Consider the following 16014-nt stretch of genomic DNA (forward strand, 5'->3'; position numbering starts at 1 on the left):
TTTTTTAAAAGGGAAATACTCTATAGATATAACTCTTCCTTATTTATCAGGTTAAGCACAATTTATAATATGGTCCCCAAAGTTACGACCCAGACAACATTAATTCTAGGGGACAGAGTTAGAAACTAACTGGGGCTTAGGGAGAATTAAATCTGCCCTCCTCCATCTCTGCTGCTCAGGGGTGAGGGATCCCAGCTTGAGAGCTGCCCAAAGGCCTGGAGATCATTTGCTGTGGCCCTACCAGGGCATCTGCAGATGGCAGATGCATCTAGAATGGACAAATCTAGAACCAATGAATCTAGAGCAGACTAATTTTTAAGCTGATAATTTTGTATGGCCATAAATGACGTTATAAATATCAAATGACCCTTGGCAGTTGTGACGCTCTGCACCTTTGCCATGGGGAGGTGCAAACTGCAGAAGTTTCTTGCAGATGCCAGCCTCCTCCCACAGGACTGAGTAGAAGGTTATTCCTTCGCTGGGAGCCCACACTGCCCCAGACAGCTATCTCAACACCTCCAACTCCTTCCTCTACTTGCACTTCCTGCATTTCTGCCTACACCCAACTTAAAAGGCTCCTGCATGTCTCAGTTAAGCATGAAGCTCATCTGCAAATTCACTCACACATTATTAGCAACCCCCAAAAAATCATAATCAGGAAAGTATGGCCAGTTGATCTTGATTTCAACCCTAGAATGGGTAGCAGTAGATCTGGAGGAAAGGTTGAAGACAAGCTATAATCAGCAGTAATCTAGAATTACCTTCAGAAACGGAATCACAAAAGGACGAAGAGGAAAGTTTGTGGCCTCTTGGAGTTTACAATGGAATTCTTCAATTGTCACTGTTGAGTTCTGAAAAGATAAATAACATTGTTTGTTTCCAAACCTGGACTCTGTCTGGACACTGTCTTACAGTGCTGAATCCTTTCAAATGACAAAGGAAAAAACCCCAGAGCAATCTTAGGAACTCAATCCTTAAAGGTTAATGAAATTGTTTCCTTTATTAAAGGTACTTGGCCCTACTTGAGCACAAATTCTCCCCTCTGCTGGGTGCCCTGGGTCAGGGAATATAGCACCACCTTCCTCACCACTCATGCAGACACTGAGGTCCACCTGTCCTGGAGGGCTCATCCAAAAGCCTGTTACTGACAAGGAATCAAGCTAAACTGTTTCCCGCTGAAAAGGTCCTAACTCACCCTAACATGTCAACTTAAGGACATTTCCTGACTTAACCCGCTTCTGTCCATCTCATGCTATCTTTCTATGTTAGCTTTTTTTTAAAAAGATTTATTTATTTTTATTACAAAGTCAGATAGATAGAGAGGAGGAGAGACACAGAGGAAGATCTTACGTCCAATGATTCACTCCCCAAATAAGCGCAACGGCAGGTGCTGTGCGGATCCAAAGCCAGGATCCGGGAACTTCTTCAGGTCTCCCATGTGGGTACAGGGTCCCAAAGCTTTGGGCCGTCCTTGACTGCTTTCCCAGGCCACAAGCAGGGAGCTGCCAGGATTAGAACTGGTGCCCATATGGGATCCCGGCGCGTTCAAAGCGAGGACTTTAGCCACTGGACTACGCCGCTGGGCCCTCTGTATTTTCTAAATGGGAGTTTATGAGTATTTACTCCACATTGTCTTAAGAGTCTAATCCATAGGGCCCGGCACTGTGACCTAGTGGCTAAAGCCCTCACCTTGCACACGCCGGCATCCCATATGGGCACTGGATCTAATCCTTGTAGCCCTGCTTCCCATTCAGCTCCCTGCTGTCAGACTGGGATAGGCTGAGCAACATAGTAGCACCCATCAATCCACAAAACACTTGGGTCGGTAGAGCTGGGCTGCAGCAGCCCTGGTGAGAATGAGAATGGGTGTAGGCAGATCTGGCAAGGCTGCAGTATCACAAGTGAATTTTAGGACTATAGATTGTCCAAGCCAGGCTGAGCCAAACACCCACTGGTGTGAGATTTACAACTAGCAGCTGGTGTGACAGGGCAGCTTGGGCAACATCTCTGTTAAGACAGCAGCCCCAGTTGATGAGCATGAGAACCCAGGATCGGGACAATCCAGGCCAGGCCAGAGTAACCACCTGTCAGCATAAAGTTGAGTCAGCTCTGTGAATGGTTGTGCTGGGCTGCAATAACTGCTGGCAGGTGCAAGAGTCAGGATGGGGTGGAGGCCAGGACAGGATGGGCTTAGATGCAATATCCTCTGGTTCCCATTAGGGCTGGGACTGGGGGTTGGCTGCGCTGGACTGTGCTAGGCTGCAACACCTACCAGCAAATGCTGCCAAGGCAAGACAGGGTTTCTAAGATGACATCAAGTGGACATCCCCATCTCAGGGTACTGATGTAGTTTGGCAGTTGGGACCAGTCCCCTCCTCCTCTCTCATACAGGAGCAAAGAGAAGAAAAGGGAAATCGAAAGCATCTGTCCCACCCACCTTCCCCCATATCTTGACCCTCCCCATCCTATTATGGGCCAACATTCTTGCTGACTATGTAAATAGCACCAAAAAGAAAATACAATTTAAAAAATTATTTCCCATAAGAAATGTAGTAAGAAGAGGAACACTGTTTTACATTAGTGTTGCAAAGACATAATAGCTAGTAAATTAAAGAACAGTTAGAATTTGTCATTTGTTTATGCATTTAACTTGTCACAATGCCATGGCATGCAGCTCATACAATATTATATTGTATACACATTAAAGAATAAGAGGAAATTAGCAGCAAGTAATATCATGGTATTTCTATGAAAACAGCCAAGACAGTCTAGACTCCTAGGAAAGGATATTGGGGGAATCCTGAGGGGTTCTTGACCACACACTGAGAACTCCAACATAAGAGCTGGTACTGTGATTAACCGCTCTTTAACACATACAGAGCAAAACATGCAGGAAGGCGCACTGGATGCTGTTACTCGAGGCACATCTTGAAAACATCTAATTTATACACATTGGGAATTGGCAATGCTTTATAAGAGAAACACTGAGAGTCACATCCTACTCAGCTGTTAATATCAGAAAATCACTGCTTTGTATCACAGGCTTACCATGCTTGGTATATGAAAAAAATATATAATATTTTGAAAATTCTACAGAAGCTAGACACAGGAATGGAATAATGAGATGTCTGCTGCTATTTACTTAAACCACGAAACCTGTGCTTTCATAAATTATTATTTTCATTGTTAAGCAGGTTGATACTTGGAAACAATACACCTAGTGCTAAATACAATAGGTTACAAAGCCTAGAATTTACTTGGCTGGACCCCAGCAGGCTTGTTGAAATTGTTTAAGTCAGATCCAAGGGCCAATACTGTGGCAAGGCGAGTTAAGCCACAGCCTGCGACGCCAGTCCCCCATGCTGGAGTGCTCATCTGAGTGCCGGCTGCCCATTAAAGAGCCTCCCATTAGGAAAGCAGCATAAGAAGACCCAAATGCTTCGGCCCAAGACCACATGCGAGAACACCAGTAAGAAGTTCTGGGCTCCTGCTTTCAGTCTGGCCCAAACCTGGTCATTGTGGTCATTCCAGTAGATGGAAGATTTCTCTCTTAACAATTCCCCCATGCCCCTCCTCCTTATTCTTTTAAATTAAAAAAAAAAAAAAAAACAACTGAAGCTGGGCCTGGCCTATGGCTAACTCCTTGCCCTGCAACCACCAGATATCATTCGGGTGCTGGTTTGTGTCCCAGCTGCTCCACTTCCCTTCCAGTTCCCTACTTGTGCTTGGGAAAGCAGTCGAGGATGGCCCAAAACCTTGGGACCCTGCATCCGCTGGGAGACCCAAAAGAGGCTCCCGGCTCTGAATTAGCTGAGCTCAGCTCTTGCGGCACTGGGAAGTAAACCAGTGCATGGAAGATCTCTGTCTCTCCTTCTCTCTGTAAATCTGCCTTTCCAATAAAAAATAAATATTTAAAAAAAAAAACCCTAAAGCTGCTTATTGGAATTAAATCATCTTAACCAATGAGGTGACAATGGATTTTGTTTCTTGAAAATATTACAACAAAATCTGCAATTCAACGGTTACATAAAATTTATATCACAATTAATCTAGTTCTGCGGAACTCAGATCCAGGTGCACCTACTCAGGCTATCATCAGTAGAGATGTCGTACTTACCACGAGTGCCAGAACAAGTGTTCGCACCTTCTCCCCAATCTCAGGTGAGATGTCATTGCCGAACTGTTGCAGAGTTGTAAGAAATCGTTTGAGCTTGCTGAGCTGCCGAGCACCACAAGTGGCTGGTAACTGCTGATTAGTTAGTGCAGATGAGGTGGAAGAGGCAGGACCATTGCTGTATCTCTGTGGTGGTGACGGGGCCCCATTCAGGGTAGGAGGAGAATGGTTGATTCCATTGCTTACTGAAACAAAGTCAGAGACCCAGTTTAAATACAACACACTAAGGCCCTTGCTCTCGGCCTATTCATTTGGATTGTGTAAACCCCAAGTTCAAAGAGCAACAAGGACTCCATTTCTGTGCTGAACAAGATTGATAAGAGACAAACTGTCAAGAAAGAGCAGGTAACAAAGTAACACAACCACATGAAAACACAAGTGTAGAGTGCTACAGGAGCGAAGAGAAGGAAGTGGGTGGTGTGGGCAGCCTTGGGGAACTCCCAGGTAAGGGAGCTTCAGGTAAGGGTGTCCAGCAAGTGGAGAGCTGTGCCATTTTATATTACATCTCCGTCCCAATGTCAGGGTGCCAAGGCAATGAACCAGCTCAGACAGACAATGTGGAGGAGCTTTTTAAAGACCAGACATAATGACCTGTTATTATAGTGAGTATAGAACTCTCTGATGATTCAGAATATCCAAATTCATCAAAGTCAGTTTTTCTGTCTTGAGGGCACTGGATTAATACTGCTAATTTTTGGTCATTTAAGAAAATACTTGAGGCCGGTGTGGTGGCTCAATTAGCTAATCCTTCCTTTCAACCGTTGGGATCTCATATGAGTGCTATTTGTGTTCCGGATCCTCTTGCTCCCATCCAGCTACCTGCTTATGACCAGATAAAACAGTCAAAGATGGCCCAAAGCCTTGGGATCCTGCATCTGCAAGGGGGATCTGAAAGAAGCTCCTGGCTCCTAGCTTCAGGCTAGCTCCGCTCTGGCCTTTGTGATCACATGGGGAGTGAACCAGTGGATGGAAAAATCTGCCTCTCCTCTCTCTGTTGTTACTGTGTTTTCTATTTGAAAGATTAACAGGAGAAGGAGAGACAGAGAGGGAAAATTCTAGGCTAACCCTGTATAAAACTCTGCCTGGCAAATATTATTTATTTTTTAAAGATGTTTTAAAATTTTTATTGGAAAGGCAGCTACACAGAGAGGAGGAGAGACAGAGAGGAAGATCTTCCAACTAATGGTTCACTCCCCAAGTGGCCACACAGCTGCAGCTGAGCCAATCCGAAGCCAGGAGCCAGGAGCTCTTCCGGGTCTCCCACGTGGGTGCAGGGTCCCAAGGCTTTGGGCTGTCCTCGACTGCTTTCCCAGGCCACAAGCAGGGAGCTGGAAGGGAAGCGGGGCCAATATGTGATTCTGGCGCATTCAAGGCGAGGACTTTTACTGCTACACTATCACGCCAGGCCCAAGAACTTTATTAAAACATTTTTTTACTTTTTATCGGAAAGGCAGATCTGCAAAGGGAAGAAGAGACAAAGATCTTCCATCTGCTGCCTTACTCTCCAAGTGGCCACAACAGAGAGTGCTGAGCCAGTCTGAAGCCAGGAGCCAGGAGCCAGGAGCCAGGAGCCTTCTCTGGGTCTCCCACATGGGTACAGGGTGCCAAGGCTATGGACCATCCTCCTTTGCTTTCCCAGACTACAACAGGAAGCTGGAAGTGGAGCAGCCTGGACTTGATGCCAGTGTACCAGATGGTGGCTTTACTTGCTGTGCCACATAACACCAGCCTCTATGAAACATACTTTGAATCTTACAGATCAACAGAGAAATTTAAAGTCACATTGCTAGAGTCAAAGAAAGAAAATACTAACTAAACAACATGAAAAGAAAGTATTTAGGCATTTATTTTTCAAACACCTAAGTACTATTCTCAGAGGGAAAAAAACAATTCCTTAATATTTATTTTGAGAGGCAGAGGGGAAAAAAACCAAAAAACTGAGTTCCTATCTGCCGATTTACTCCTAAAAGCCCACAGCAGTCAGGGAGCTGAAGTCAGGACTGCACACAGCTGGCACAGCTCCCCCAGCTGCACCACCAGCTGCAGCTCCCAGGCGCTCTTTAGGAGGAAGCTGTCATTCAGAGTGGAGTTGGGATTCAAACTCAGACCCTCTGATATGGAACGAGGGTGTCCTAAATAAACGGTCTGTTTTCTCTTTTAAAGATTTATTTATTTTTATTGGAAAGGCAGATTTATAGAGAGAAGGAGATACTGAGGCAATTATCAACTGGTTTACTCCCCAAACGGCCACAATGCCAGAGCTGAGCTGATCCAAAGTCAGGAGGCAGGAGCCCATGCAGTTACAGGGTCCCAAGGTCTTGGCTCATCATCTACCGCTTTCCTAGGCTACAAGCAGGGAGCTGGACAGGAAGTGGAGCACCCAGGATACAAACTGGTGCCAATGCGGGATGCTGACAGTTACAGATAGAGGATTAACCAGTTGAGCCATTGCATCAGTCCCAATAAATGGTGCCTTAACCACTGTACCAAACACCTATCCCAGCAATCTATAAAAGTAGGAAACAATAAAATCTATACTCATCTAGTCATGCATTTTATTAGTGCTTTAAAAATGTTAAATAGTATATTTTGAAGATTTCATTGAACTCAGTCACTTAAATTCAAATAACAATTTGAACCACAAACCCAAGTAATTAAGAACTCTCACATGCTGTAGGAGTAAAGGACACTGGTCGCGGTCCTCCAGGATTTCCCGGTGGGAGGGGTGGCATGATGGGAGGCGAGGCTCTTGACTGTATCTTCACCTCTACAGGCGATCCGGGCATTGCTGGCACCCTCTTCTCAGGACCAACTACAGAGAATAAAAGAAATGGAGATCATCCTTTTCTGCAAGATCATAAAAATGATAAAAGAAATACTAAAATATTGTCCTAGAAGTTAAGAACATAGCTAGTTTAACTGGGCTGAATAGTGACAACCACTCCCTACCCCTCAGGGAAAGGTATGTCCACATCCCAACTTCTCAAACCGTGTCTGTAGCTTATCTGGGAAAAGGGTCTTTGAAGACTCAACCAGGTGAGGTTCTTGATGAGAGAGCCTCCTGGATTATCTGTGTGGGCTTTAATTTCCATGGAATGTCAGCCCTTCATGAAGAGCCACACAAAGGAAAGCCAGCATGTAGCCCACCATGGATTGAGCCTGTCACCTGATGAGACGCAGACACGGCAGGACGAGCAGTACCACCGACAGCATCACCAAACACAGGACAGCACAGAGCAGCTCCTCACTGTGAGGTCCCCAAAGATTCAGTCCTACTGGGACCTTGATTTTGGACATCTTTCAACCAACTAAACTATGAGAAAATAAACTTCTCTTGTCTTCAGCCATCCAGGTGGTACTCTTGTTTTGTTAATTCGGACATTAAGACAAAGGATCAAGTTCAGGCGTACAAAACTGAAAGTTAACAGTTTGGACAGTGGCTGAGAAAGGCTACACATTTCAAAGGCATTCTTTTCCCCATATTTCCTTATTAATGAAGCAAATAAGCAGGAGGTGGGGGTGGGAATTCAAACTGCAGAACCAGGAGCCTCCACTGAGTGGCATATTGCTATTACTTCTTTATGTCTCAACTGCCCTAATAAGAAACACATATGTGACTTTGATCACATTGCTAATATCATGCAAAGAAACGTCATTTATGATGCATATTATTTAAAAAAAAGATAAAAAGTAGAACTGATTCTAAATTTAGTATAGGCTACTCCAGCTATAGAGGCAACCATTTATACCAGTCTGGTCACAAATTCCAGAAGGAAAACTCATACGAAACCTAATGATATTAGACTTAAAACTGCACTAATATGAGTAAAACTTGATGCTCAAGAGTGACATTTCTCTTCATTTTTTATTTTAGTTTTTTTTTCCTTAAAGGTTAATTTATTTTTGGGCCCGGTGGCGTGGCCTAGCACCTGCGGTCCTCACCTTGAATGCTCGCCCAGGATCCCACATGGGCACCGGTTCTAATCCCAGCAGCTCCACTTCCCACCCAATACCCTGCTTGTGGCCTGGGAAAGCAGTCAAGGATGGTCCAAAGCCTTGGGACCCTGCACCCGTGTGGGAGACCTAGAAGAAGTTTCTGGCTCCTGGCTTCGGATCTGCACAGCACCAGCCGTTGTGCTCACTTGGAGAGTGAATCACTGGATGAAAGATCTTTCTCTCTGTCTCTCCTCCTCTCTGTATATCTGACTTTCCAATAAAAATAAAAAATAAATCTTAGAAATATATAAATAAATCTTTATAAGAAAAGATTTATTAATTTTTATGAGAAAGGCAGATATTACGGAGAGGAGGAGAGACAGAGAGGAAGATCTTCTGTCCAATGATTCACTCCCCAAACAGCCACAATGGCTGGGGCTGAGCCAATCCAAAGCCATGAGTCAGGAGTCTCCTCCGAGTCTCCTACACAGGTGCAGGGTCCCAAGGCTTTGGGCCGTCCTCGACTGCTTTCCCAGGCCACAAGCAGGGAGCTGGATGGGAGGAATTAGGACTGCCAGGATTAGATCCGGAGACCATATGGGATCCCAGTGTGCAAGGCGAGGACTTTAACCACTATGCTATTGCGCCGGGCCCTCTCTTCATTTTTTAAAGATTTATTTAGTTATTTTAAAGTATGAGAGAGGGAGGGAGGGAGGAAAAAGAGATAAAAATGGAGGAGGAAGGAAGGAGGGAGACTTTCTTTGCTAAGCAACTGGTTCACACCCCAGACAGCCCCAGTAGACAGTGCTGGGCCAGACCAGAGCCAGGAGCTTCATCTGGGTCCCCCATCTGGGAGGTGGGGACCTGCACTCAGAAATGGAGCAGTCAGGCCTAGGCTGGTTCCCATGTAGGATGTCCATAAAGGTGGTGGCCTAATCTGTTTTGCCACAACAATAGCAGCCACAATGCCAGCCATGTGAAAAGTGATATTCTGAATTCCTTTAGCAACACAAAGCTTTCTATTTAAATAGCATACTTTAATTCTTCAGTAACTACAGCAATCAATTTAAAGTATTAGAAATGGGTAACAAGGTCAATTTTCTTTCTCTGAAGCCACAGCTATCAAGAAAATATACATTAAAGTATTCAAGATACTGGCAGTAAAGCATCATTTTTGCCTATATACAACGCTAATGAGGAAAAAACCCTCAAATGTTATATTCTATGCTTCAGTTTGTAGCAATCACATTTTAGAAAAGAACATGATGAATAAAGAAAGTCAATCAGTGAAGCAACATTCACAAGTTACAAATCCCCCAAGAAAAACACAGTTCTCTGAACACCACGTGACAACACTGGTCTTCCCATTTCTCTGTTCAGGACATTGTCTTTGTGAAGATGATGGCTGTGCTGCCTAATAAGCTGTTGCGCTTGCCTTTTCCTCCCTGGCAGTATTCTTTCAGTGCCCGTCAGGGAACAGTTGACATGCTTCCAGCTCTTCCATCTGGGGCCCAGTTTTCTGGAGGGGGTGGCAGAGAAGGGAAGGAAGGAACTGACAGTTGTCTCGCACTGCTGTCTGTTGTGTGCAGTGTGCCACAACCAAGAGGGAGCCTTTCTTCAGACCACCTGCCTTAACAGCAAGAGCGCCAAAGGCCTGGGGAGGGCTTAGGAGTGAGATGTGTTTTTAACATTCAGCACTTGGCAGAATCAAAAAGTTCCATGAGCCAAAATGCAAACTATTAACTGTATGGTCTTAGGTAGTGAGCAAAACCTAGTTACAAGCATTGTGTAGAGATGACACGAGCTATCTCTGGTTTACCACCCAAAAACTAGCATCAAACCTCCTATTTCCATAATGAATGAATGAAAGAGAAGGAAAGACAGACAGACAAACTAAAGGTATGCAGATGGAGTGATCTGGCTTGAATCCTTATTTGATTATTCACAACTGACACAAACTCTAGCAGTCATGTCATGTCTCTGGAGTTTGTTTTCAACGTATATAAAATGAGTGATAAAAAGACTACCAATGTAAGATATGGGCCCGGCGGCGTGGTCTAGCAGCTAAAGTCCTTGCATTGAATGTGCCAGGATCCCATATGGGCGCCGGTTCTAATCCCAGCAGCTCCACTTCCCATCCACTTCCCTGCTTGTGGCCTGGGAAAGCAGTTGAGGATGGCCCAATGCTTTGGGACCCTGCACCAGGAGAAGTTCCTGGCTCCTGGCTTCGGACTGGCATAGCATCGGCCGTTAGGGTCACTTGGGGAGTGAATCATCGGATGGAAGATCTTCCTCTCTGTCTCTCCTCCTCTCTGTATATCTGACTTTCCAATAAATAAATAAATAAATATTAAAAAAAAAAAAGAAAAAGAAAGCGATTACGATTTGAGATAATATCTAAACTGCACCTACTGCTGCACATAAAGGTGTTTAATACAGTAACAATGGTTAGAATCCAGTCAAGATCTGGATTTCTAACTCAACTAGAAGAAACATGAGCATGTCCAAGCTAACATTAACATCACTTCCTATGGAAATAAGTGTATTATCCTTCTAATCTTGGAGACACTGAATGTGATGACCCAGTCTAAGGGACCATCCTAGCGTTGTTGGATGCTGGAAAGGAGGAACACATTCCACGATGACAGAAATCTATCCTCAGTGGTCTACAATACAAGAAAATGAGAAGTGTCTTGGTTGACTGGTATGAAGCACATTCCCAAACAGGAATTTAGAAGATTTTTTCCTAACTAATTTATTTGAAAGGCAGAGAACTTTCAGTCACTGGTCTAATCCCTAAATGGCACCAATGGCCATGGCTGGGCCTAGGTCAAAGTCAGCAGTTGGAAACGCAATCTCCCACCTGGGCAACAGGAACCTAGCACAACGCAGGGTGCCAAATGGCAGTAAACTGGAGCCAGGAGACAGAGGCCAGAATTTAACCCAGTGTTGTAACCTGAATCCTTGAGAGAAAGAAAAAGGAGATACGTCCACTTTCATCGGAAAGCTAGATCACATTCACGGAGAGGAGAAACTGAGAGAAAGATCTTCTGTCAGCTGGTTCACTTTCCAGATGGCTGCAGGTGCATTGAAAGCGAGGACTTAAGCCATCAGGCCACGCCGCCGGGACCCTAACTCTGCCTTTTAAATAAATAAATAACTCTTTAAAGAAAAAGAAAAATTTGTGCTTAAAGGTGGTATTGCAGTGTAGTGGCCAACTCACTGCTTGGGGTGCCAAGATTCCTTCACTACTTGAGAGTATGTCGATTGTGCTCTACTTTGGATCTAGTTCCTTGCTAAAGCAATCAGTAGGCAGCCCATAATAGCCTAAGGACTTGGGACCCTACTACGCACAAAGAAAACCCAAATGAATTGTGGGCAGCAGGAGAACGAACCATTTGATCAAGATCTTTCTCTCTCTGGTATGTCTGTCATTCTGAAAATAAACTTTTTAAAAGCATTTATTTTAGAGGAATACACGGCTAACATTCATCTGCCAAAAAAAGAAAGAAAGAAAGAAAGGAAGAAAGGAAGAAAGGAAGAAAGGAAGAAAGGAAGAAAGGAAGAAAGGAAGAAAGAAAGAAAGAAAGAAAGAAAGTTATACTAAATCAAAAAGTGATATGCTTGCCTTTCATCAAGTCCTGTACATCTCCACCACAGTCCTCTCAATTCTTGGTTTGTCCTATTTTTATCTTTCCCTGCCCAGTAAATCAAAGTAGGATGTCAATTAAATAAAAGAACTGTAAACCTACAATATAAATTTAAAAGAGAATTACGCCCCCCCCCCCAAAAAAAAGAGGTAGCACTACTGGGGAAGAGAAAAGGAGGCAACTGCAGGCATGGCAGATTTTTTTTAAAAGACTTGCTGGGCCCGGAGTGATGGCTCAGTAGCTAAATCCTCGCCTTGTATATGCTGGGATTCCATATGGGTGCTGGTTTGTATCCCGGCTGCTCCACTTCCCTTCCACCTCTCTGCTTGTGGCCTAGGAAAGCAGCAGAGGATGGCTCAAAGCCTGGGGACCCTGCACCCACATGGGAAGAAGCTCCTGGTTCCTGGCCAAGGATCAGCTCAGCTCTGGCCATTGTGGCCATTTGGGGAATGTGCCAGTACACAGATCTTTCTGTCTCTCCTTCTCTCTGAAAAATCTGCCTTTCCTATAAAAACAAATAAATCTGAAAAAATTATTTATTTATCTACTTACTATTTAGAAAGTCATAATTACAGAGGGAGAGGGGGAAAGACAGACAGATACCAGTCTTCTACTCACTGGGGTCAATTTTAGATGGCCGCATGGCCAGTACTGGTCCATGCCGAGGCCAGCAGCTTCATCTGAGTCTCCTATGTCTGTGTTGGGGTCTGGGGACTTGGGTAATCTCCTAATGCGTTTTAGCAGGGAACTGGATCAAAAGTAGAGTGCCTGGGACTTGAAATGGGATGCCAGTGCTGCAGACAGCAGCTTAACCCACTTATTCCACAATATTGGCCACCCAAGTTTAATAATACTTACTTATTGATCAAGTGCAGTTTTTATAAAAATGAAGGTGGGTTGATTTTTGGAGGGTACAAAGTCTACAACAATTGTGAAAGGTGGGGAGACTAACCAACTTGCAGTGATACTGATGACAGTAACTACAACAAAACAATCACAGTGAAAGGAACAAGAGAACAGTGTAAGTCCATCTTTATAAAAAGGAAGCAGAAAACAAACATCTCTGAAGAAAGCACTTTCTTTCCTTAGCTTTCTTAATTATGATATTTTATTAGTTCCTTTTGAGATTATTTTATTAATTTTAAAGACTTATTTATTTTAATTTAAAGGGCAGATTTACAGAGATAAAGGGAGAGAAGGGGAGATAGACAGAGAGTGAAACTTTCATCTGCTGACTGATTACCCAAATGACTGTGATGGCCAGAGCTGGGCCAGTTTGCATCCAAGAGCCTGAAACCAGGAGCTTCTAACGGGTCTCCCACATAGGTGCAGGAGCCCAAGTGCTTGGGTCATCCTCCACTGCATTCCCATGCCATTAGCAGGGAGAGGGAATATAAGTGGGACCTGAATCAGTGCCCTTATGGGATGCTGGTACTGCAGGCAAGGCTTAAATATGATACACCACAGCTGGTCCTATCCCATGTATTTATTTGAAAAGTTGAGTGACAGAGAGATGGGGATAGGGGCACAAAGGGGAGGATGGCAGAGGGGGAGTGATTCTTCATATGCAGGTTCATTTCTCTAATGCTCACAAAGCCTGGGCTGAGCCAATCTGAAGCAATGACCTTGGAACTTGAGCGGAGTCTACCATGTGGGTAGCAGGGCCTTTGGTTTCTGGGTCATTGCCTGTTGCCTTCCAAATGCATTAGCAGGCAGCTGGATCACAGCAGAGCAGCTGAGACATGAACTGGTGCACTGATATAGAATGTTGGCATCTTAAAGAGGCACCTTAACTATAACACCAGTCCTTATTATTTCTTTATTGATATTTTTATTTAAAAAGGAAAAGGAAGAGATGGGAAATTTTCCATCTGCTGGTTTTACCCCACAGATTAAATGGTACATGGTATGACTGTATGCTGTATCAGACTGTCCACCTGAGTCCAAATTACTCTGCTTCTGATTCAGCTCCAGGGTTTGAAAATCGGCCACCCACATGGAGACCCAGATGGAGTTGCTGGCTACTGGCCTTGGACTACTGCAGGCCTCTGAAAAGTAAAACAGTGGGTGGACAATCTCTCTGTCTCTTCCCCTGTCACTTTCTCCTTCAAACAAACAAACAAATAAATAAATAAAGTGTGCTGTAACTGCCTGCCAACATCAAAATCCTTTGATAACCTGAATATAAGTTACACGCAACAATAATGCAGGTGGCCTGATCATGTAAACAGGGAAAAGTGTAAGGTGGATTATTGCTTCCCAGCCCTAGCAAATGTTTATTTGGAATAATACTGCTCTCTTCCAACTGCACACCATCTGTTTCAAGTCTCCACCAAGTTAATATTTCTCACATGAGCAGAAATGACTTAAATTATATTTGAACAGTATCTCACCTTCTCATGGATACCACCCTACACCTACCACAATCTCAACCTCACCCTTGAAACACTGTCCAACATCACTGTCCTGGCTTAAAGAAATGCAACCAACCCAGAGTCAAACCCCAGAAAATGTAAAACTGTAAGGACACAAGCTAGCTCTCACTTTCCTGGTCAAATATAATCCTCCTCTCATTTTACGTCTCTTACAGGTAGCTACTGGCTTTCCTGAGATTCAAAGCCAAGTCTCTTTGTCTCAGCCATTCATCTAGGGAGCTAGCTCGGAAGCAGAGCAGTCAGGACCCTTGCCAGATGCCCATATGGGATGCCCTTATCACAAGAGGCAGCTTTCTATGCTACTCCACAACAGCAGCCCCATAAGTGGACATTTTTAAAAAGCATACTGGCACCATGGCTCAACAGGCTGATCCCCCACCTTCAAGCACCAGTATCTCATATGAATGCTGGTTCATGTCCCAGCTATTCCACTTCATACCCAGCCCCTAGCCCCTAACTTGGGAAAGGGGCAGAGGATAGCCCAAAGTTTCGGTATCTTGCACCCATGCGGGAAACTGGCATCAGACTGGATCTGCTCTGGTCATTGCAACCATTTGGGGAATAAACCATTGAATGGAAAATATTTCTCACTGTCTCTCCTTCTCTCTGTAAATCCGCCTAATAAAAATAAATACTGGACCCAGCACAATAGCCTAATGGCTGAAGTCCTTGCCTTGCATCCTCTGGGACCCTATTTGATAGGCACCAGTACATATCCTGGCTGCTCCACTTCTCTTCTAGCTCCCTGCTTGTGGCCTGGGAAAGCTGCAGATGGCCCAAAGCCTTGGGACCCTGTACCCGCATAGGAGATGTGGAAGAAGACCCTGGTTCTTGACTTCGGATTAGCTCAGTTCCAGCTGGCTGTTGCGACCACTTGGGGAGTAATGCAATGGATGGAAGATCTTTCTCTCTGTCTTTCCTTCTCTCTGTAGATCTGACTTTCCAATAAAAAAAAAAAACCCAAATAAATCTAAATAAATATTTTTTTAAAAAGACATGATGTTGCAACAGCAGGTACAATCAGGTTATAGTTACTCTCATTTTAGATCAAAGACTATTATATACTTTGTGACACAAGGGAGGCAAAGTAAATAGTTTATAAATCTCAGACAACTTTCAGAAAAAAAAATCACTCTTCATAAATGTATAAACATGTGCTATTAATGTATCATCATGCATACAACAAAGACAGCACAATGCTATATATGACTTCATTAATGATGTTAATGTAAAGATGCCAAATGTTTATGCTTTTAAGCTGCTGGGGAATATTGCAGACTAATGCAAACAACTTTTCTTTTGTTCACAATTTCTCCACAAACTTCTCCATCTCAGAAATGCTATATTTATTCTGCTCTGTCCTCCCCCCCACACACATCTGTGATGCTTTCAGACAGAAAAATATTAAATTTCTAAACTGTTAACTTTTGCTATTTTAATTATATTTCATGAAGTAAAAATAAACTTACTAATGCAAATACACATGCACCCAGTCACATCTTTCAATTGGTAAGGTAGCTCACAGCTAACTGTGATTTACACTAAGTTATTTTGAATGCTACCAGCTTTTCCCAGTTTATAGTTAAGTCATTGCTCAATTAAAAACAAAGTTCATATTTGAAAGAGTATACGGATAACAATTAGTCCCAGAGCCCGTGCTGTGACTCAGATGGTAAGATCACTGCCGACTGACACCAACACCTCCCGTGTAGGCTCCAGTTCCTGTCCCGGTCACTCCACTTCCAAACTGGCTCCCTGCCAATGGCTCAAGCATGCAAGAAGAAACTCCCAGCTATGGACTGGAACAGCCCTGATTGTT

At 44.0% G+C, this 16014-nt stretch overlaps 1 protein-coding gene across 4 annotated transcripts in view; it reads right to left on the reverse strand.

Annotated features, from left to right (window-relative positions):
• CBFA2T2 (CBFA2/RUNX1 partner transcriptional co-repressor 2) overlaps positions 1-16014 on the reverse strand; it is a 57333-nt gene that overhangs the window by 18767 nt on the left and 22552 nt on the right. For 2 of the 4 annotated variants that reach the window (XM_040981633.1, XM_040981631.1), the window contains exons 1-3: positions 6843-7057; positions 4118-4359; positions 762-851 (exon numbers count right to left, since the gene is read on the reverse strand). In XM_040981633.1, the coding sequence (XP_040837567.1) occupies positions 762-851; positions 4118-4359; positions 6843-6960 (450 nt within the window). In that variant the 5' untranslated portion in view covers positions 6961-7057. Of the gene's footprint in view, positions 1-761; positions 852-4117; positions 4360-6842; positions 7058-16014 lie in introns of those variants that run through there. The other 2 variants (XM_040981632.1, XM_040981634.1) reach the window with 2 other exon arrangements.

Source organism: Ochotona curzoniae, unplaced genomic scaffold (genome assembly GCF_017591425.1).
Source record: "Ochotona curzoniae isolate NIBS_2020 unplaced genomic scaffold, NIBS_Ocur_1.0 contig_3520, whole genome shotgun sequence".
NCBI classification, from domain to species: domain Eukaryota; kingdom Metazoa; phylum Chordata; class Mammalia; order Lagomorpha; family Ochotonidae; genus Ochotona; species Ochotona curzoniae.